This window comes from Castor canadensis, chromosome 14, assembly GCF_047511655.1.
Source record: "Castor canadensis chromosome 14, mCasCan1.hap1v2, whole genome shotgun sequence".
Classification (NCBI taxonomy): domain Eukaryota; kingdom Metazoa; phylum Chordata; class Mammalia; order Rodentia; family Castoridae; genus Castor; species Castor canadensis.
This window is the reverse complement of record NC_133399.1, coordinates 108947542-108968485: the sequence shown is the minus strand read 5'-3', so window position 1 is coordinate 108968485 and position 20944 is coordinate 108947542. Positions and strand designations below refer to the sequence as shown.

The window sequence follows — 20944 nt, the reverse complement described above, 5'->3', positions numbered from 1 at the left end:
TATGGGGGTTGGGAAACAGAAAAGTGGGTTGATGCATTTATGACTCAGGGAGTGAGTCTGTCCCTTTAAGGCCACACCTAAGTAGGTGACCTGTGGGAGGCAGGGGCTGTCAGGATTTAAATGTAACACTCTTGAATAAAAGAGAGCTTTAGCTCAATATTTTATATAAATTGACACTTTTAACTTTCTAAATGTTTGTACCATATTTAGATAAAGTATAACATAACACTGTTATAAGGTGGTCATTTAAGACACATAAGCAAATATATAAATGAACTCTGATTTAGTAGTACTTAAAGCTTGACAAGATCAGCAGAAAACACAAATAATTTCTTTGATAAAATCTTTCTCTGTAACAGTGTTTTGTAGACCTTACTCAGAGCAGAACAATATTAAGATAACCTTGTTATTTTATAGACATAGAGGATTTGATTTCAGTTTGACACGACCCTAAAAATCTTTTAGGCAACCCTTAGATTATACTCAACTTTAACTTTATTACACACTGAAACTTTTTTATTATACACTTCTAAAACTTACTTAGACCTTTATATAACATACTAAACCCTTTGATGGCTTATCTTTATCCCTCCTATTTGAAACAATCTTTAGGACAAATCCTTCTTTACAAAATCCTTTCTCATCTAAAAACACTTCTTTTTCCTTTAACTTCTCAAAAAAATACATTCACTACCTATCTATATGCTTTCCAGTTGTTTACTTTGTAACTTGTATTTTAAAATTAACTTTTATAAGAATTTTAGGCATAAGGCCTCATCTCCCTCAGGCTTGAGGGGATATTCTTTTGGGTGTGGAAACTGTGAGGGATTTTTGAGTTTTATTTGAATAGGGAGGGCCGTCCTGGCTCACCCTACACTCATCTCATCAGTCCATACTGTGGAATCTCTTTGTTCCTGAAGGAGGAGGCAGCAGAGATAGCTGCCTGGGGGGAGGAGAACTTGAGAGCTTTTAATTGAGATAGTAAATCCCATCCCAGCAGGGACACTGGAGTTTTAGGTACTATGAGAAAAGAGTGACAGAAGAGAAGGTCTCCCCAAGAGCAGACCAGGGGCCAGGTAAACTAGCACTCTAGGGGCTTGCCAGATTTTCCCCAAATGATAACTTTTGTCATTGGACCAGGGACCAGGAGAAAAAGGTAAAATGGAGAAATGGGCTCCACTGTCTAGGAGGAAAGTGACCTTTCATTTCTCTACCATTATGACTACCTGAGGCTCCTCAATATCGATATTAATAAGTGGAGCATGAACAGGAGGCTGGGACCCATCAATCCATAGGAGGTGGCACCTCTCCTTCCATCTGGAGATGGGGGCACTTAGAACTCCAGTGGTTACCCTTGCAGAGGGCAGGGTCCTGGTTGGGGGCAGGGCTGTCTCCTGGGTTGTCCCCCCTTAAGCTTTCTCTGCAGAAGTGCCCCTCCTGTCCACCATGGTAGCAAGTTCAGGATGCAGGCCCCAGTCAGGTGGGGCCCTCTCTGAGAGCACCAATGAGACCATGGTGTCTCTTATCTTTTCCTCTCCTGTTAATAAGGTCCCAGACATACAGACATGGCTAGCTGGATTACTTGGTTCAATGACTTTTTCCCTTCAGCCACAGTCTGAGTTTTTACAAATACCTGGGGCTGACTGTTAGAAATTTATCTTTGAGGAGAACCTCTCTCACCTGTGACTCTGGGTCCACCATGGTATGTTTTCTGATAGCCTCCTTAAGATGTTATGGAAAGGTAAGAGGATTTTTTTTTTTAGGTTGTTGCTGTAAAGTAAAGTTGTTATTTTACATTGACACCTGACACTCTGGAGAGCAGGTCTCTGAACTGTTCTGGTCCTCAGTTTCCTCACTAGAAGAATGAGGGATCTGGTCTAGGTTAAACTACGTTTTTCCACTATGAGATGGCTGAAAGTGACATTAATGCCACTTATCTTCCTTACTATTTTTTTTTATTTAGTAATATTGGGGAATTGAACCCAGGGCTTTTTACATGCTGGGCAGACATTTTTTCATTGAGCTACTTCCTCAGTCCCCAATTTTTTTTTCATTACTTTGGCTGTACTGGGCTTGAACTCAGGACTTTATGCTTGTAAAGTGGCACCCTACTGCTTGAGCCACATAGTCATTTCCAACCTGAGTGGCCTGGGCCAGAGCCCATTGCTTTTCTAATTAGGATAAGAGTCTGGTCTAGTAGAAGCATAATATCCTTTCATGTCAGTTGAAAGGTTTGGATCACAGAGATAAAGGCTTGAATGTATTTGTCTGGGAATCAGTACAGCTGTTTAGATATTTTAAAATTTCCCCTAGATCTGATAACTGAAAGGGTACATAAGACTTGCCCTCTTCCTACCATTGCCTATTGAAGAGGGAAGCACTCATTAACAGGTTCAGAGTATTGGGGTGGCTTAGAAGGTAGAAATTTGAATAGGAGACCTCAGTTTACTTTTTTTATTTTATAGAAAAGGTCTAATTGGAGTATGGTATTGTCATTTAAGGAACCCTGTGAAGGTCACTTCTCTTGGTCACCCCAGGCATATTGAGGCCAGGCCTCAGTACAAAGCTTTTAACATCTACAAGCCAGAAGACTGGAAGGAGCAAATCTCATCTAGAAAGAACAAAATGCCAGGATCCTGTCTTTTAGCTAACAGCAGGCAGCCTCTTTAATAAAGGCTACTTTTTTAACAAAGAAATAAATCATTTGTAAAGTTAGAGAAGGGCAGAGGGCATTTCAGACCAATAACAGTACCATATGGGACAACTAGTGTTAATATTTGGAGGGAAAAATTTATGTTGAGGCCCAAGGTATAGAAAATTTTAAATGAGAAGTTTAGAGACCACAGTAAAGTCTATTTTGTTATTTCTGGAATTATAACCTTGAGCTAACAATTGGCTTACAAGGGCTGGGTCTGATGCCCCAAGGTATGAGGTGGGGCTAGGAGCAGGGTGTGTGTAAGGCACCAATGCTCTCCACACACACCAGGGACAAGCAAGCCTGTCTGCCTAGGCCTGATCCTGCAGCCTGTCACCCCTCCCCCCTTCCAATGTACTCTGTGCACATTTATTCTAGGGGAAGTGGTGGTGGGCTGCAGCCATTGCCACGTGTGGCTGGTGGCCCAGGATGTGCTTGGTCCTCTCTATGGATTTTCTTAGCTATGGCAGGCATTTTTGCTGTGTCCAGGAGCTGGCATCCTGTGCACGAGTGCACCTGTTTTCCCGCCTCCCCTTGTGGGGGCGGAGTTAGGGCGTGAGTGTGGCAGCCACAGTTTTTTGTAAAGCAGCTGATTTAAAGTTACTTTAGACTGAGAGGCCTGGCAAACTAGTTGGAATAACTTAAGTCATTTTGTACCATGTTACAAGTTTTTCATGGAAGGCAGGGTCCTAGTAAGCTCAGGGAGGGGAAGGCAGACAGAGACAAAGGACAGGCGGTGACACTGTGGAGGAAGCAGAAAAGGTGTCCTGACATCTTAGGTAAGGGAGGGGAAGGCAGAGCCTGGAGGCATAACACACCCCTGAGGGATCAGCCATCACCTGTGCCTCTAGGTCACTCCCATTGACTGGTACTGGAACACTTTCAGCAAAATGAAACCTCCACTCTCCAGTCACTGTCTTAGGAAAAAGGGGCATTAGATGCAGGGAGGGGGGAAGAGAAGCAGTCATCAGATGATATAATCAAACAGAACTCCACGAATGTAGCATGAGGAGTACCTGATTATTCTGGGGCTTGGTCTCAGCCCACAGGAAGAGAGCATGAGCTCTCCCAGAGCTGGAACCGCCTTGAGGCCAGAATTGACAAGGAGTGGCTTGCTTAACTCCATGACAGGGAAAGTTTTTCAGGAAGATAGGAGTAGATAGGTATGGTAAGCAGTGCAAGAAGCCTTTTACATGGGGAAGGAGGAGGTTTGGGAGAGGAATTGGTTGATTTAGAAACTGGTTTACAGCCTAATAGAATCTGTGCAAGGGAACAGGAAGTACACAGGGAGGGTTGACACAGAGATAGAGAAAGGATTGGACGTAGGAAAGTTCCTTCCATTTGCCAGCACGCTCACAGAGATTGTATAAATCCCTTAAAATATTGGGATTGAAAGTGCCATCAAGTGGCCATTTGGAGGCATTGTCTAATGGGTATTGGGGCCGTGACTGATTACAGAGAAAAATGAGCTTTTGTTGCTTAAGATCAGGCGTGAGGCGTAGGGGCCCAAGGTTGGCCAGGAGACATCCCAGTGGGGAGTCTGAAGGAATTTTGGACAGTCCAAGTCCCCTGGTGAAGGCCTGACCTGAGGAGAGATATGGCGGGCATCCCCAAAATATCAGGTCCTCAGGAGAGAGAGAGGAATGTGGAACACAATGCCCAGAGGGAACGTCTTCACCATGGGGGTGGGGGGGGGTTCCACAGTCCCTAGTGGGGAACCCAGTTCCCAGGGACAAGAGTGAGCTGCAACCTAGTGCTAGGGTTTTTGAGGAAATGAGAGAGAGAGACCACAGCTCAGCATGCGGAGGATTCACCAAGGGAGAGAGGACCTTGAGGGAAGATTGGCCAGTGGTGGACAGCAGTTGGAGGCGCGCTGGGGTGGAAGAACTTCCCTGTGAGCTAGTGAGGGAGCAGCGTTTTTTAGGATCAGGAGTCCCGGTAAAGCAGCTCAGATCCTGGAGGAAGGGAATGGGAGTTGAGAGAAAGAGAGAGAGAGACTGGGATGGGGTGGGAAAGGTCGGGAGAACAAGGTCAGTGCCAGGAACTCCACCTGATCCGAGTCACTGCACCACATTAGGAAAAACGCCGTTCACAAAGAAAGCTCACGAGAAAACTCACGTCCATAGAGGAAAGTGTAATGGCAGGCCCCAACTGCCAGGCTGGCCGGGGAAAGATGGCACAGCCCAGACTCTGGGCAAAGCGTGGCTTTTATAGAAGGGGTTGGTTAAGGAAGTTAGTACAGGTACAGTAGTCTCTGGTAGGGGTGGGGCTGTCTTAGAGCACAGGAATTTGTTTAAGGGCAGGGCTGCCATTTTGGCTGATTCACAAAATGGCGACATTATTGTTCTATCAAGGTTCAGGTATTGAATACTTGGTCCCCAGCTGGTGGTCCTATTTTGAGGTGTGTGTGTGGTGGAGGGAGTGGTTCCGGAAACTTTAGGAGGTAAGACCCAGCTAGAAGTAGGTCACTGAGGGAAAGAGTCCTTAGAGGTACCTTGTCCCTGGCCCCTTCCTGTGTCTCTGCTTCCTGTCTATCATGAGGTGAAGAAGGTCCTCTACCACATGTTCCAGCCATCGTGATGTTCTGCCCAAGTGCATGGGGCCAAGCAACCATGGGCTGAATCCTCTGAAACCATGAGGCAAGACATATCTTTCCTTAAGTTACTCTCTCAGGTATTTTGTCAGTGACAAGTAACACAACATTGTACACTTGTGTTCCAAGGAATAGAAGAAAAAAATGGGTTTCATGGCGAAATTAGGTTTGGAAACAGCAAGGTAGAACAAAGAGAAAAAGGTTGCTTCATCCTGGATTTCGTGGAGCCTTTCTGAAATCTATGAAGCTCCAAGCAGGAGAAATAGCATACAGGATTTCCCAAACTAATCCCATCCTTCATCTGTGAGCCACTGTAACAGTGATTCTTCCTTGGATCATATTTCAGAGCTGATGGAACAAAAAGAACTTGGCTCCCTTGGACATCCCTTATGTTCTGGTCCATGTGAGCCAGAACTCCACGTACAGCTGTGGTGCCCCACAGAGGGGGCAGTGATGTAGTGGGTAAAAAGTGCAAGGCCGTTAGGGACTAAATGCTGTGTCCTGCCCACAATGTGGTGCTATTGAGAGAGGGCCTTTGGGAGGTGATTAGGTATGAGGCCATAAGGGTGAGGTCATAAAATAATCATGAGGTCATGATTAGTGTCCCAGATACTAACCTATTCAGACTTGTTTTCTCATCCATAAAATAATGACAGATTATGCATAAAAACTAAACTAAGTGAGGATCTGGTGTGGGATGAGCTCACAACATGGGTGAGTACTCAATGGAGAATGAGTTGATTGGGTGAGCCCTCAGTGCTGGGTGAGCACATGGTATGGGGTGATCCTCAGTGACAGGTGAACACCTGGTGCAGAGCGGGCAGGTGAGGACTCAATGCCACTCAGTTCATATAAACCACCACACAAAGAATCAGTCAGTCATAAAACAGCTTTCCCCACCATTGACAACTCTCAATAATTTCAGACAGATGAGAGTAAAGGAAAGTCAGAAACATCAGTCACCGTTTTCAATTTCTTTCTCACTTTTTTCTCACTGTTATCAATTTCTCTCTCACAAATCACCCTCTCCTCTTTCCAGAGAGGTGAAGTTTCACCTCTGTTCACCTGGGGCAGAAAGGCAGGAGTGCACTCACCTCCTCCCCAGCTCCTTTTAGGGAGATTCAGCAGGCCGGCCTAGCAAGCCTGAGGTCACCTTCATAAAGAGCTGAGTTATTTGCACTTCAAGACCTCTTACTGGGTTGGGGGTATAGCTCAGTGGTCTAGCATTTGCCTAGCACAAGGGAAAAAGCCCTGGTTCGAACTCCAGCACTACAAAAAGACACACAGACACACACACACCCTTTACTACCAAATAAAAATGACACAGAAAGTAAGAGAAAGCTTTATTTTCAGTCACTGTCCTACTTTCACCTAAGTGTTGCCAACAACTGGATGGGATGTTTCTCTACATCCCTTGACACCTGAATTGTTCAATCATCAACAATCACTAGTATATCAGCTTAAGGAGTAAACAAGGAGCTTTCTTTAAGGCCACAGGGTACACCTCCATGTCTGCATCAGGTAGGAAGGAGCAGGCAGAGGGCTGAAACAGCACTCTTCTGCAACTGCAGCCTCATCCCAGGATCCTCCAGGATAAAGAGGAAAGAAAATTTTGTTTTCCTGTTTCTCAAAAAGGAAAAATCAAGCAAAGTTTCTGAAACACAACCTTACGGACACAGCTGTTTCACACAGTGTTCCAGCAGTTTTCCTCTTAACGTCCGCCAGAATTTTTACACCAGGGTTGAATTAGATAGAAGAATTAACTGAACGAGCCAGGCGCCGGTGGCTCATACCTGTAAGCCTAGCTATCTGGGAGGCTGATATTGGGATGATTACAGCTAGAGGCCAGCCCAGGCAAAACAACCACAGCAAAATGTACTAGAAGTGTGGCTCAAGCAGCAGAGTGCCTGCTTTGCAAGTGTGAAGCCCTGAGTTCACACCCTGGTTCCACCAAACAAACAAAAGAATTAACTGAACTAGAAAAGGGAAAGTCTACTTCAACAAAAAGCTGTCTTTAGACATAACTCCAGTGACATGAATATTAACAATACAGCACCTTTCGACTCACACTATCCTCTGTGCCATCTGTTCTGGACACATAGGCATCTTGGTCCCCAAAGGCAAGTACTATGAAGTGCCTGAATGCCTTAGGAGCCCTGGAGCTCCTGCGGCCCTTTGGGTAGCAGCAGGGGTTGGCACTGTGGGCACCACCAGGTGAGCCTCTGGAACCCATCTGGGGGCCCAAATGCCTCCTTCAGGACCTGGTGTCCAGCAGGACACTGTTCCTTCTGATAGATCTGTGTGTGACACTGCTTGCCCAGAAACTTGCCCTGAAGCCAGTCTGTACTGAACTCCAGAACGTGATTCACGAGGGCCTCCAACTTCAAAGAACTCAGGAGTGAACCGAGAGAGAGGGGATGGATCCCAGCTCTGTACAAGGCTTCGTTCTTAATGATGTTCCCTGAAACAAAGCAGGAAGAGGATGAAGGAAAAGCACACATACCACCATGAAACCATCCAGAAGTCAGAGCAAACGGGTTGGTATGAGAACAGTAGGACACAGCAGGAAGACCTGGTACCAGTGCTGTCACTTGATGGGGCTCACGGCAGAGCAGTATCTCTGAGTTGAATCCCTGTCTGTAAAATGGGCCTTGTTATTCTTACCTTAAAGGTTGTTCTGAAGATGAAATAACACTCATGTGTGGCCCATGTCACAGCAAAGCGGTTTTAGCAAGGGCCTTGGCACCTACTGCCTGGATTTTTGTTGTTGTTGTTGGCTTTGGGGTAGGACTGGGGTTTGAACTCAGGCCTTCATGCATACAAAGCAGTGCATAACTGCTTGAGGCACATCTCTAGCCCTTCTTGCTTTGGTTATTTTGGAGATGGGGTCTTGAGAACTGTTTGCCTGGGATGGCCTCAAACTGTGATCTTCCTGATCTCAGCCTCCCAAGTAGCTAGGATTATAGGCCTGACTGCATGAATTTGAATCCTAGCTCAACCAGGTCCTGCCAGGTCAACTAGGTCCTGCCATGGGGCCTTCCCAAATTCTTCAGACTCTTTAAGCATCAGGTCTCACATCTGTAAAACAGGCATTTCTTACCTTGCTTTTGTGGGCAGTAAATAAGAATTCAAGATCATTGAGCAAGCTGGGGGTGTAACTCAGTGGTCAGTACTTGGCTAACATTCATGAGGCCCTGAGTTTGATACCCAGCACCAAAAAAAAAAAAAAAAAGCTGAGCAGAAAGGCTGGTACACAAAGTTAATACATATTCACTATGAATTAAAATGTCAAGAGAGATGCCTGTTACATGAAAAGAGATTAGGAGGCATTATTAATGATTTTTTTACTCCTGCCTCATTCTCTGTGAAGCCACCCTTGATCCTTTCTTCCGGGATCAGTATTCTTTTTTTTTATTTTTTGGCAGTACTGGGGTTTGAAATCAGGGCCTCTACCACTTGAGCCATTCCACTAGCCCCAAGAATCAGTATTCGTTCTTCAACCTCTGCTTGCACTTTCATAACCAGTCTTAATACCTGTGAACGAGTCTGATTTGCTGGGCTATGAACTGATGATCTTGTTAAGGACAGAAGGCAAGTCTGCCAGAGGACAAAACCTTCAGCATATTTTGTGGGAATGGATGAAAGAAATGACTCATCTTTCCAAGAGTTTGGTAATCACATTCTTGGTTACACAGTTTCCCTCTAATATCCACTGGCAGCTCATCTGGACTCACCCCGGCTGCACCACTCACTAGCAATGTGTCCTTTGCTGTTTCCTCCTCTGAATAAAGGGAAAGCTAACACATCACTAACTTATGAGCAGCAGTGAGGATGGGACCTGTACCTGAGGTGATGGAGCCATGTGAATATTGTTATGCTATTAGCGCTCAATGTACATATTCAGAAGCCACTTCTGGAAGTCTTTATTTCCAAGGTTCTCACATGAAAATGCAAGCCCAGTGCTAGTAAGCCAGTCCTCCGTGGCCCTCATGGGATAAGCTGTAGCAGGTAAAGTCACACCTTAGATATGGAGGTGTCTTTGTCATTACCAGCCTGCTTCAGCAACCAGTTGTGCTGGCACTTATTTTGGGCCTGCTGTGGGGAATGAAAGGTATATTCTCCTGGAAATGAGGCCAGATCACTCTTGTGGTCCAGCTGGCGCAAGAAGCCATTATACTTTTTCACATTGTCCAGCTTTCCTCCTCACCTGAAAATGCTCAACTTCACTACTCAGATCAACTGAAAGCAGAGAGAAGGAATTTGCTTCTTCCTCATGGCTTCTAAGAGCCTGACTAATCTGAAGCCTATCTGTGTTTTGACAGCAGGAAGCTCTAGCCACTGAGAGCAACATCCATTAGTGAAAGCCCTCCTCTCTGCTAGTGAATGACAGGAAGGACTTCAGTGCCTGGCAGACCCTGGCCCAACACCTCCTATGTGCCAGGCACCACACTAGGTGGTGGAGGACACGAGATGAATGAACACTCTTGGTTACAGTTTCCCTCTAATATCCACTGGCAGCTCATCTGGACTCACCCTGGCTGCACCACTCACTAGCAATGTGCCCTTTAGGAGATCAAGCTCTAATACGGCTGTCAGGAGGCTTAGAGTGGGCAGTCCAATCAGGATGTGAGTGCTGAGGCCAAGAGAGAAGTTAAGAATGTCTCATCTAGCCCCCTCAGTTTAAAAGTAAGGGAAGCTAAAGAGATTAAGTGGTCTCTAACAAGGCTAACAATGATGGTACAATGAGAGGAGGGGGACTTAGAGCTTGTGACTCCCAGTCGAGTGATTTTTCCATTATGCACCTCTGTGGGACTCGTCTCTTTTCCATCAGTCATACCTAAGCCTGAGAAATATCTCTGGTCCAACAGCGTGTAGCACACAGGCTGAGCCTGGCGCAGAGCCTCCATGGCTTGTCCTCGATGGAACTCCTTAGACAAGATGTCACAGGTGGGCTCCACGACTGGGGAAGGGCTCCAAGACATCTGGCAATTATAAAATGCCAGGAAGCCACCACCACCAAAGTGCAGGACCAACCTGGGAAGAAAGACAGATCACAAGTACATACAGTTACCATTGTATAGTCAGTTTACATTCACATTTGATGACCACCATAAAGTCAGGGCACATATGCATTCAACAATCACTGGATACTTGGATCACAGGTACCTACAACAGCCACTGTATGGTCAGGTCACACACAAACACATGCCACCTACTGCATAATTAGATCACATGTACACACAACAATCATTGTGCAGTCCAGTCAGATATACTCACAACTGTTGTACAGTCAGGTCACATGTACACATAACTACCACTGTACTGTCAGACCACTCACATACATTATAACTATACAGTTACACATACATAACTAATACTGGACAGTCAGATCACTTGTACACACAACCACCATTGTATGGTCATGTCACATGTGAACACTAGTCATCACAGTTAAGTCACATGCATACATGATGACCATTGTACAGTCAGGTCACACTGTACACAAGAGAATCACTGTGTAGTCAGGTCACATTCATATGCAAAGGCTACTGTAGTCAGGTCACATGTAAATACCTTGTGCATTATGAAAACAGAACAATGAAACTTGTTGAAATTGTTCTAAGAAGGCGGAGAGTGGGCATGAGTGAAGAATGATAGAGGGGGTGAACCTAATTAAGATATATCGTAAGGACATATGTAAATGTCACAATGCAAATGTATCCCCCCATACAATTATTATATGCTAATTAAAAATATTTAAGGACTGGAGGCGTGGCTCAAGCAGTAGAGCACGAAGCCCTGAGTTCAAACCCCAGTCCTACCAAAAAAAAAAAAAAAACATACAACAGCCACTGTACAGCCAGATCACATGTACACAAAATGACCACTGTTCAGTCAGGTCACATACACAGTGACCACTGTACAAGTCACATATACATAAAACTACCACTAGGCAGGTCACACACACATACACTGTATAGTCAGATCACAGGTACGCATAGCATCCACTCCACAGCTAGGTCAAACATACATCCAGCTTCTACATGTCAGTTCTGATTAACCTGCAGAAGCTAAGGTCCCAAAAGAGAAAGCGATGAGATGACTGTGTCAGAATTATAGACATCTCAGGATAAATGGAATAATTAAAACATATGGATATATTTATTTTATTTTACTTTTTCTGGTTATAGCAATACATGTTCACAGAAAACAGAAAAGTCTGAAGTTCAGAAGGTGTGGCTATGTGAACAAAACGGGGGCTCATTAGAGAGGAAGACAGAGAAATGACTGCAAAGGAGGGGCCACCTCAAGTGCCCCATCCTGGAGACGCAGCTCTGCATACTCCCAAGCCTCCCAAATGCTGAGGACAGGGCAGAGACCTCACAAACTCCGATAAAGAAATAAAGGGCTACTGTGCAGAAGCAGCTAATCTGATGGGGGCTGCCTTCACCTGTGAAAGAGCAGAACCAGAAGAGCCACATCCCACATGTGTGATGTAATTCATGGCCTGGGGGCATGACAGACAGGCCTTGATGTATGTACAGTGCCTCAGGTAATTGCTCAAGGAAAAATACACTGCCAGAAAAAATAAATCAGAAAGGATCTCAAGATGGGGAGATGAAGAGCAGCACTGATTTTGTAATATGTACCATGAGACTGTGATTGTGATAGTGTGACTAAGAACTGTGATTCTGCTGATAGAAAAGCATTCCGGAAACAAAAGATACCCATTTCAATGTTATTTAATATTATTTTAGCTATTATATAATAATATTATTTAATTTAATAACCTGGAATTTAAATCCCAAACTAGTGCATCAAAGACCTTAAAGAAACAGACCTAAAATAAATGAAAATTAAATGGAAAACAAACCTAAAACTAAGTGGAAAAAACTGAGGCGAGCAACCTGAACACTGAGGGGCATATGAGCATCAGAAAAGCAGAATTCAAGCAGGGGTTGTAGCTCAGAGTACTGTGTGTGCTTAGCATGCACAAGGCCCTGGACTCAACTCCTAGTGTAAAGACAGGGGATGGCCATACCGTTTATGAGGATGCTACCAGCCTTGAGATCTTGGAGAGTAACACATAAAACACAATGTTTAGAGATACAAGGAGAAATTCATAAAACCACAGTGACTCTGGACCCTCCAATGCCTTGCTTTCCAATTTTGACATATTTTGTAAGCAAAATACAAGCAAAGAGAGAGAGCGTCTGGACTAGCAAAGGATTAATCTGTTCTTAGCATGTGCAGAATGTTTTACTCTCAAAATTAAGTATGCAAGACACAAGCAAAGATCACTGATGTGTTTGGCCACACTCCTCAATAGATGCCTAAGGTAGACAATTTACAGGTTGTAGGTTCTGACCATATCCAGTTAACAGTTTTAAAACAAACAACAGCTGGGTATGGTGATGCACACCTATAATTCCAGCACTTGGGAGGCAGGGGTAGGAGGATCAAGAGTTCAAAACTAGTCTGGGCTACATGGAAAGACCTTGTCTCAAAAACAGAAAAACAAGGAAAAAAAAACAAAAAACAAAAAAAATTCTAAACACCAAAACATTTGGAAATTACGAAATATTTTTTCATATAGAAACAGTAATATAAAGGTAACATTATGTACTTGAAAGACCAAGAGAGCAGTCCATTTTTTTGGGCCCCTGGGGCTTGAACTCAGGGGCTAAAACTCAGGCAAGTCTAATAAAGAAAAAAGAGGAACAGCCAGGTGTCAGTGGTTCATGTCTGTAAGCCGAGCCACATGGGAGGTCGAGGTCAGGAGGATCACAATTTGAGGCCAGAAAGACCCCATCTTCAAAATAACCAGACAAAAATGTACTGGAGATGTGGCTGGCTCACGTGGTTGAGCACCTGCTTTATAAGTGTAAAGCCCTAAGTTCAAACCCCAGTCCTACCAAAAAAAAAAAAGGAACAAAGCAAGGTATAAAACATGGAAAATAAGAAAACAATAAAAGATTAAAATATAAGAGGTATATGCTAAGTCCATGACAACAACTGTGAATACCACAGGTGAGCTGTTTATGGAGGGCAGTCCAATTCCTCTGAGGTGAGTAACTCAGGAGCCAGCCCTGTACCTGCCTTACATAAGTGAGACTCCTAGGGTCTCTGAGAAAGAGATCCTGACCCTCTCTTCCTCTGGATGCCATTTTTTTGGGCGGTACTGGGGCTTGAACTCAGGGCCTCATGCTTGCTAGGCAGGAGCTCTGCCACTTGAACCACTCCACTAGACCTATGGATGTCTTCTTGAGTAGGTGTAAAGCCTGGCACTGCATTTGCCACTTGCAGCTGCTCTAAGGACACAACCCATGTGTGGGAAAGCACAAAACTGGGAGAGTCTCAAGAACAGGTTGCCAGAACCTTGGAACGGAGTCACCTGCAAAGCTGCCTCCCTCTGACCTTCCAATATGTGAGCTAAAGTCTCCTGAGCTGTCCACATAGCCTAAAGCATCCCAGGGTCCCCACATCATGCCATATATAAAGACTACACTTTGAAACATTAAAAAAGATAACACTGTAGAAAACAGCCAAGCATGGTGGTGCAGGCCTCAGGTCTCAGCACTTTGGAGGCTAAGGCAGGAGAGCGGACTACATAGTGAGACCTATCTCAAAAAACCAAAACCAAAACATAATTAAACAAAAAACTCTTGAGCAAATTAAACTCTGGGATAAAACGGGCCTTCTTTAGTAAGAGGAATCTTAAGAGTGATCAACACCGATTATTGACTTCCTAAAGAATAAAAATCCTAAATGCCAAAAAGCTTCATACACAGAAAGGAATCAAGATCGAAACAATCCTGGCAACACACATCACAAAAGTTACCAGACTTAGTACATAAAAGCTCCAACCAACTGACAGCATTTACACGAACAACCCAATGACAGCGAGACTTCAGCTAAGCCAGCACTTCTGTGAGGCCCTAAGGATGTTCATTCTCTTCAACTAGTAATTCCTCTTCTGGGAACTGACCCTAAGGAAATAATCCTAAGAACAGATGAAATTTTATGCACAAAGCTATTGTTCTCCCGAGAAAACCCTGTTCTTAAATTCAGAGCACACAAGTCAAGTTATAAAATGTTCCTCTGAGACCTTCCACCCTCAAATGCCAGGTTTGTTGGGGGAAAAAAAATGTCCTCTTCTCTCAGCTACCCCAAGGAGTTATGATCCAATTCTGAGTATAGACCAGTCATCTAGTTCCTACTGTGGCCTCTTTTGCCTCCTGGACACAGGGTGTAGGCCCAGCAGGCTATATATACACCAGTGTGAGCCCCCACCCCAGCCCAGTGCATGCTCTGTCACAGTGGGGGCCACAAGAATACTGCAGAGCCTGCAAAGACCCCACTAGGCACACAATTACCTGGGCACAGGGTCCTTCCAGTCACCTCTCTTGTTGGCTTTCTTCGCTCTAGAGAAGTTGTTCACCCAGACACTGCCAAACAAACCAAACTTGACCTGCAGCCACCTCCGGCCACCTGCTGTAGGGCTGTCTCCCAGATACTCAGGGGCACTGAATCCACTGGGATCAGACTTTGTGGATGGGGTGGAGCCAGCAGAGATTTTCTGACTGTTGGACCCCAAGGTCAGCTCTGGGTCCACATCCTCTTCCTTCTGAGCTCCTTGCTGTAAAAACTCTGGCAGTGAGTGGCTGCCAGGCGACCCCATTTGTTCATCTGGATCAAATCGAAGGAATAATTTCTTTCCATGCACCTAGGAAAAAATGAACACTGATCTAAGCCTTAGAGACCCAGAAAGGGCCTGAAGGCTCTACAAACAGCTGATTGCAGACTCCTCAGCCTGAAGCTTTGCCAAATTGCATTTTTGGGCCCTGCCTTTTGCTCTTTTGCTTCAGTGCTGTGGGCAGTTGGCACATGTCTTCCCAAGTGACTGAAAGCAACAGGAGTGATTAGATTAATATTTCAAGACTAGCCTGGCCTACATCATGAGATCTTGTCTCAAAAAAGAAAAAAAAGTGGACACAACTGTTCAACAAGTGGTAAATGGATGCCATTCATCATAAAATGTAGTACATTTACATAATGGAATTTTATTCAGCAGTAAAAAGAAATAAAGCATTAACACATGCTACATTAATGAACCTGACATTATATGAAACTAGTCACCAAAGAAACATGTATTACACGATTCTAGGTATATGAAATGTCCAAAAGAGGCAAATCTACAGACAGAAAGTAGACTAGTGGTTGTTGTGGGCTGGGGTGAAATGGGGAGTGACTGCTAAGGGGTACTGGGTTTCTTTTCAAGGTAACAGAATATATTCTAAAATAGAAATACTCAAATATTCTAAAATCTGTGGTGATGGCTGGATAACTTAGTGAATTACACACCTTAATGGGTGAATTGTATGTTACAAAAATTACATCTTATTAAAGCTGTTAAGTGTTTTGTAATCGGTTAAAAGTATGTAGTGGGGTTTGATCCCTATATCCACCCACCCACAAACAACCATGCAATAACTACCCACCTCTGCACTTCCCACTGTGAGGGCAACCTCTGGGTTATACGAGCCCCTTTCTGAGTCTATTGTGAGTAGTCAAACACAATTCTCATACAGAAAATGGAGAACTGACAAGGAACATGCCAGAAAAACACCTGGTAGAGTGAAATCAATCTTTTCTTTAGCACACCCAAGTCCCTTTTCCTGTCTGTAAGTCACTGCTTCTCAGATTGAAATGCTTTTCCTCTCATTGAGTTCATCAAATCCCCTTCTCCAAAGTCCAACTCAAGCCCCACCACCTCCAGGCCACAAAGAACCCTCAGTGTGTGTGTGGGTAGGCCATCACTGGGGCCTTAACCTCAGCTCCACTCCTCCCCATTTAGCCATGTGGCCAGTTTCCCTGGATGTAAGTCTTTCCTTCCCAATACAATTCTAAGTTTCCCTGTGACAGAGACCCACTAACAGAGGGAGGCAAGATGGGGTCCCTCTCAGCACTGCCAGGTAGCTCCTGGAAGCCACCTCCCCAGGCCTCTCTCAGGGTTACTGCAACATAGACTTCTGCCTGTTTACTGGGAAACCTGCTCCAACTCCATCTCCATTTCCCCTACCACACATTCTTCTGTCCACGTATCCATTTGGTCTCCCATCCAAGTACTAAGCAGGCCTGACCCTGCTTAGCTTCCAAGATCAGACGAGATCGGGCGTGTTTAGAGTGGTATGGCAGTAGAACACATATCCATTTGGTCATACTCTGAGCACCAGCTCTGTGAGAGGCAGTGTCACAAGCGCTGGAGGTCAGAGACTAGGGACCTAATCCTGCTCCTACCAACCTTGAAGAAATCTGTACAAGGCCATGTGTTGGACGGTTGGGAGACCAGAACCCCTAAACTTGGACAATTTTCTGAGCCTCAGTTTCCAAATATTTAACTATGGTGAAGGTCTGTGAAGCCTCTTTCAGTCTGAGAATAGTTTTGTAGCCTGTCTCTCTCTCTCTCTCTCTCTCTGTGTGTGTGTGTATGTGATACTAGGATGTAAGAACTACCAATTATTGAGTGCCTGTTATGTGGCAGGTATAAAATCTACACCTACAACAGGTAGATGGTTTATCTCCCATTTTACAATAGAGTTAGTTAAAGCTAAGAAATAGAACTTGCTTAAGAGCATGCAGCCGAGAAGCAGCAGAGTTCACTGAATTCCCGTGCAAACATTTACTACGCACTTATGTGCTGGGTTCTCAGCTAAGTACTAGAGGCACAAGGTTGGTATGGATACACCCCCTGCCGTTTCTCTGTAGCCTCCACTCAACATGCAAGACAAACTTGGCAACCAGGATGAAACCAGAGGGAGTAAGGGTATCCTGAAAGCACAGAGGAGTCGTTTCTCAGGTGTAAGCCAGCAGGAGAGGTGAAGTGGAAGCCAGAAGACTGACTAGGAATTACGGTAACCTTTAGGGGCAGGGAAAGGGCAGAGGTGGGAGAAAAGGAAGACCTGCCCATGCAAAGAAGCAGCCATCCAAACAATGGGCAAAACCCCCTGAGCTGCAGGCAGCTGGGATGAGTGAAGACAGACTCGAGGCTGGGTATGAAGGTTAGAGAGGAAGGCAGGGGTCAGGCCACAGCGAGCCTCTTGAGTCAATTCTGATTCTTGCTTAGAACAAAGTTGGGCATGTTTGAACCCAGCTCTGCACTGATGCTCTTTCTTTACTTCCCAGCTGATTCACGGGATCCAATGGATCCTAGCTAAGAGTGCACATCAGGCTTTCTCTGGACTCTGAACAGGGGTGTCCAGCCTGTGCCTGTGTGCTCTTCACAGTCCATAGTAGTGTGACTTCTGGCTGGGCAATATGGCACTGAAAGACCATGGTACTGAAAGTCCAGTCCTAGCATGATCATCCTGGGCTCATGGAATGGGGACAGTATAAGACATCCTTGACAGGGGAGGACATGCTGAGGAAGCCAGTGCACCTGAGGGAGCCCCAGGAGCCCACCCACAAGAAGATGCCAAACTTACCTGGGCATCCTGGAGCCACAGAGACTGAAGAGTTGCAGGGTGTAGCTTCTGACTACTGCCCCCTGTCTTGACCACCTGCTGGCCCACAAAGGGGGAGACGAGGTGGTGAAATTTCCTCACAGATGGCCCTTCTGGCATCCCTGCAGGCAGAAGTGGGCAAAGAAGGCCACTGGCTTAGCTCCTTCCTCTCTAGCATGTCTGACACTGCCAAGCTCTCAGCAGACAGTTTTTGTCACCAACTTTAAGCGTATATATGGCCAAAAATGGAGCACAGCGGGGAGGGTGAGATCACAGGTCGAACTTTGGCAGTGTGAGGGCTAGCTTCTCAGGAATGGAAAACTTCCCAGCCCCTCACCTTCTTCATGCAGCAAATACCTATTAAGCATCAAAAATGTGCTAGGCGTTATATTGCAGGCATCATCCAAAGGCAGTGACAGCTGGCCCTTGTCACTCTTTGCCTGGACCTTGAGCCCCTAACTCACCTCCAGGCTTTCTGTCCTCCTTCCCCATCCTACCCCCAGGATAGTCATTCCCACCCTTTGCTGCTGACTCATTCCCCCAGAAAGTGAACCATCCCTAGGTAGGGGAGATGCATATGAGGTGACCTCCATGCAAACAGAGCTCAGAACTGACAAGTGCAGAACCAACCAGGTGAGTTCAGAGCAGGGAGGCTACCTCCAGTGTTAAGTACCTGACCATGGAAAGCAGCTGTAGCCCTTTGAGGGCCATGCAAGGCTTCCCCACCTACCCCAAACAGCCAAGATCACTGAGCGTGGTCTACACCTGGACTTTTCTCTACATAGGAGTCCCTCAGCCTTACCAAGACGCTAACCTACCAGCACAAGATCCTGTAAGTAGCTGGCTAGTGGTAATCGTTGATTGCAATGATTCTAAACGACACACTTTAAAAATTATTTTTTAAACTGCAGAAATGGGGATGCTTCTTACATCCCACGCATTCTCACAGTGCATCTTCAATTCCATGGCACCTTAATTTCTCTGAGTCAGGGAAACATTTTCCCTACTGAGACTTTCAAGGGAAAACTGCTGGGCTGGAAGGTTTGCCAGACACAGCAGAACCGTATCAGCTCCCAGCCTGCCTCTGCAATGCACCCAAACCCTAAATCTTTCAGCTCCTGAACCCGTTTCTCTTAGATATTCTGATGGAGAGGGATGCAAATGAGAACCGAGGGCCTCCTGTGCGGCGAGATCGCCGCCCACCCTGGCGCCCCTCCCGCACCGCGGGTACCCTTCAAGTCTCCAGGCTGGGGAACGGGCCTGCGAGGGCCTCGGAGCTTGTGGCCGCTGTCCCCTCAACAACGAGGGGCTGAGGAGCGCTCCCTAGCTCCTTAGGGGGTGTGGGGGTGGAGAAACGGGCGCGAGGCTCACTAGGACCCCCAGGAAAGACGCGGGACGCCGTGGCCCACAGACAAAAACGAAAGTACAGTCCGGGTGTGGGTGTCCTTAAGTTTTAGACAACGGAGTTTTCACTACGGAAAAACCGAGCTATCAACGCGCACGTGCGGCGACGCCGGGACTCGGGGGGCGGGGAGGCCCGCGAGCCGTGCGGCCCGCTCCGCGCAGGGCAAGGGGATCAAGGCGGCCCCCGTCGGCCGCAAGGGGACTGCACTCACCGCCAGAGCCCCGCCGCGCCGCCGGGAGGAGGGGCCGCGCTCGCGAAGCTCCGCCCCCGGAGAGCGCGGGAGGCGGGGCCCCCGCCGAGGCCCGAGGGAAGGGGGGAGGGCGGGCTCCGCGCTCAGCGTCACCAGGACATTCTAGGGCAAAGCCGATGCTCTCCGAATACCACGGCCTCGGATGGTGCAGACCGAGGCGGGTCTCTCTGTTCTTCCAGCGCCTTCATGAACTTTTCAAAGGGGAATTTTTTTTTTACTTTGTTATTTGAAGATTGTTATTTGAATTTTCACTGTAAGAAATTTGATTTGAAATCGTGCGTTAAATTTTATGTGAAAGAATAAAAGCGATAGAATTAAGAGAACACCTGCTAGGTGTCCCGGTTCCCTGAACATTGCTTATTTCCTGATAAGTGCTGGCTCTTCATGTCCTTGGAAGAACTAACGATATTTTTATCTTTTTTGTTATTGTTAGTACTGCAGTTCGAACTCAAAGGCATCCTGCTTGCTAGCCGGCACTCCATCGCTTAAGCCACACCTCTAACCCAGCATTTATCTTTGAATACCTTCGGACTTTATTCAGTGTGCACGAACCACCTGGAAACTGCTTAAATGCAGATTCTGACTCGGGCAGGGTCTTGCTATGTAGCCCAGGATGGCTTCGAACTTGTGATCTTTCTGCCTCAGCCTCCCCAGTGCTGGGATCACAGATGTGTACCATTACACCCAGCAGATTTCCACTCTTTAGGAGACATAGGGATGGGTGTGAAGACCCCCGTTCTGGAGTTCAATAGACTTAGTTCGTATCCTGATTCTGCTTCCACTAGTTCTGTGGCCTTCAACAGCCCCTTAAAATTCATGGTCCATGTCTTCATGTACAAAATGTGATGCGAAAGTATAATTATTTTCTGTGGCTGGATAAAGCTACTAATAGTGTCTGATATGCAGTAATTCTCAATAAGTAGTAGGTGATTTTTTTTCTCAAAGAGTTTGGGGCTGATCTCAGATTGAGCTTGAAAAATCAGGCTACAATGGAGATGGAAAAGGAAGAGAGTGCGGGCGCCCCCACACGGTGATACATTAACTGCAAGCACCATGCCGGTGTCAGTCTCTGAGCAGCCTTCCTAGTAAGGGCAAGTGGTAAATATGCGCCAGCTCTGTGTCATTAGGCCAGTTCTTTGAATGGCAGGACAAGAGGATTTGACCTCTCAGATGATCTCTGAGATCCCTTCATGATCCGTGAATGAAACAGTGAGCTCTTTCAATCTAGACTTCCTAGTCCTGCTAGCAGCAGAGTTGTTTTCATTCTGTTCCACTCAACTTTCAGACCAGCTGTTGGAGAATTCAGTGACACTAACTTCCCCAACCCTTTGCCACTTGTCTCCTATACTCCCATAGGGTCTAGCCTTGTACCTTTCGAAGGAAGTTTACATGAAATTCTTCAGCCTTGTCCTTGGATGACAATGTTAACAGATTTTCAGCTGCAGAACTTCCCTGCAGCTAAGAGCCCCTTCAGAGGCCTTGACAACTTCTCTGAGAC

General features: G+C 46.0%; 1 protein-coding gene across 1 annotated transcript; it reads right to left on the bottom strand.

Moving 5' to 3' along the window:
• Positions 1–6618: 6618 nt before the first annotated feature.
• Positions 6619–19477, bottom strand: Neil2 (nei like DNA glycosylase 2). The gene is made up of 5 exons (XM_020174896.2): positions 19408–19477; positions 17774–17913; positions 14666–15015; positions 10126–10322; positions 6619–7749 (listed from the first exon to the last, which is right to left on the bottom strand). The coding sequence occupies exons 2-5, from the start codon at positions 17909–17911 to the stop codon at positions 7436–7438; spliced, it is 999 nt and encodes a 332-aa protein (XP_020030485.1). The 5' UTR covers positions 17912–17913; positions 19408–19477; the 3' UTR covers positions 6619–7435.
• Positions 19478–20944: the final 1467 nt, after the last annotated feature.

Excerpts from the sequence above, each read along its gene's own strand:
- Neil2 (XM_020174896.2), bottom strand. The coding sequence starts at position 17,911 with ATGCCAGAAGGGCCATCTGTGAGGAAATTTCACCACCTCGTCTCCCCC. Across the intron at positions 10,323-14,665 it reads TGGAAGGACCCTGTGCCCAG|GTTGGTCCTGCACTTTGGTG; the intron begins GTAATTGTGTGC and ends CTTTCTTCCCAG. Across the intron at positions 7,750-10,125 it reads GAGATATTTCTCAGGCTTAG|GGAACATCATTAAGAACGAA; the intron begins GTATGACTGATG and ends GCTTTGTTTCAG.